General features: G+C 41.9%; 1 protein-coding gene across 4 annotated transcripts in view; it reads right to left on the reverse strand.

Annotated features, from left to right (window-relative positions):
* Nucleotides 1-1,713, reverse strand: part of MYO3A (myosin IIIA) — a 310,475-nt gene that overhangs the window by 193,727 nt on the left and 115,035 nt on the right. For all 4 annotated transcript variants that reach the window (XM_019508276.1, XM_019508274.1, XM_019508275.1 and 1 more), the window contains exon 8: nt 334-489. In XM_019508276.1, the coding sequence (XP_019363821.1) occupies nt 334-489 (156 nt within the window). The remainder of the gene's footprint in view (nt 1-333; nt 490-1,713) is intronic.

Genomic DNA, 1,713 nt, shown 5'->3' on the forward strand with positions numbered 1-1,713 from the left:
TTTTTTACAAAATAGGTGATATATGTTTTTGGTGAGGCAGAATTCATATTATTAAAAGCCTTGAGACAGAAATTACCTGCTCAGAAAGACACAAAAGAGGTTTTCTTAGCACTAAATCATTTTCTTTGTTTGCAAATTAGGATCCTGATTCCATCATACTTTCTCCTACTTAGTAGAACCCAAGTCCATAAGTAATCCCATTAATTCCATCACCATGAGGCCAGTGTACACTATCAGTAGCAGGATTGGACCCTTAGTGATAGCTACATTTAAAAGTTCCAAAGGTTGCCACACTAATCTTTGTCTCTACTGAAGAGGAAATAACTCAGGTACCTTGCCTTTTCAGTCACTCCCATTTGTTGATGAACATCAATAAAGTCCATGAGCTCCTTCTGTAACATGTTCTCCTTGCCCTCAATTTGCTTAATGAAATCATGTTGCAGAAGATCCGATACTGTTGGGCGCTTCTCATAATCTTTAGTCAAGCACCTGCACTGACAGAGAAGGCAAGTGATTGTTCAGAGAGCCTTACACTGTTAAGCACTAATGTTGAGCTTATTCTTGTCTAAACTATGTACCCACAATGCAATAAAGTACATACCTCTTAATTACAATTGGTATTCATTAAAATACAGACATTTGGGGAGAATTTGAAGTTGAAAGAAAGATTAAAGAACATCTGGAAGAAGCAGCTGAAATGCTGTTGGTCTGAAATTTTAGATATGGTATCTCAACACGACGCTCAGGTTGTCACTAGGTATATGTCAGTTAGAAGTGAACACTTGGATTACCTCTGAGATAAAAATCATTGATTTTATGAAACTCTGGATTCCCCCTTTGAGCTTGGGCCCATATTTCAGGGCTATTTTAAGTATTATTTTTAAACCTGAAAATTGTCTTCCCCATATTTTACACAATAACTTTAAATAACAGACTTTAAAGGGAAAGGATATAATTAGGGATCTACTTAAACTGTGCTGAGGGAAAATAAAAATTGCAGATCACTCGCAGTACCCAGTGCTATTCTGCAGTCTTTTCACAGCAAGCCCTGCTTCCCTGCCGCCTGCCACTGATTGGCCAAGGGGCCCCAGTGGCCCTGCTCCTCACTACTGATTGGCCAAGAGATCTGCCTTTCGTGCAGCCCTGCCCCTTGCTGTGGATTGGTGGAGAGGGGCAGGGCTGCACAAAAGGCAGCCTTCCTGGCCAATCAGTGGCAGAGGGAAGAAGGGGTGGCTGCCATCTTCAGTGCTCCCCTTCATGCTGGTGGCCCCCTGCCTTCCCCCCCTCCCCAGCAAGCATTTTATTTTTAGGGTTTTTTCATGGTGATTCTGAACAAAATCATGGAGAACGGCAGGTTTTGCAGTGATTGTGGAAACTGCTTTTTGTGGTTTCCACGAAAAATCACAAAATAGCAAATTGTGTAGATATAACACACTATTCATCTCCTTTACAAAGCTCTCACTAGTCACTTCAGACACAGCAGAACCAGTGTGGTTCCACTGTAGACTGATGGGAAGTCTTTAGTAAGTCTTCCCAGGAGTCCATGTTTCTTTTGGATGACTGGTTGGCATCGACCTGGTAGTAAAATCAACCTGGTTGACTGGGCAGTAGACATAGAGGGCTATAGGTTCTTTACAAGAGATAGGAAGGGGAAAAAAGGTGGGGGTTTGCGCGCTATGTTAGGGAACAGTATACCAGTTCTACCTTCCAAAT

Source organism: Gavialis gangeticus, unplaced genomic scaffold (genome assembly GCF_001723915.1).
Source record: "Gavialis gangeticus isolate Ggan-Ray unplaced genomic scaffold, GavGan_comp1, whole genome shotgun sequence".
In the NCBI taxonomy this organism is placed as follows: Eukaryota; Metazoa; Chordata; order Crocodylia; family Gavialidae; genus Gavialis; species Gavialis gangeticus.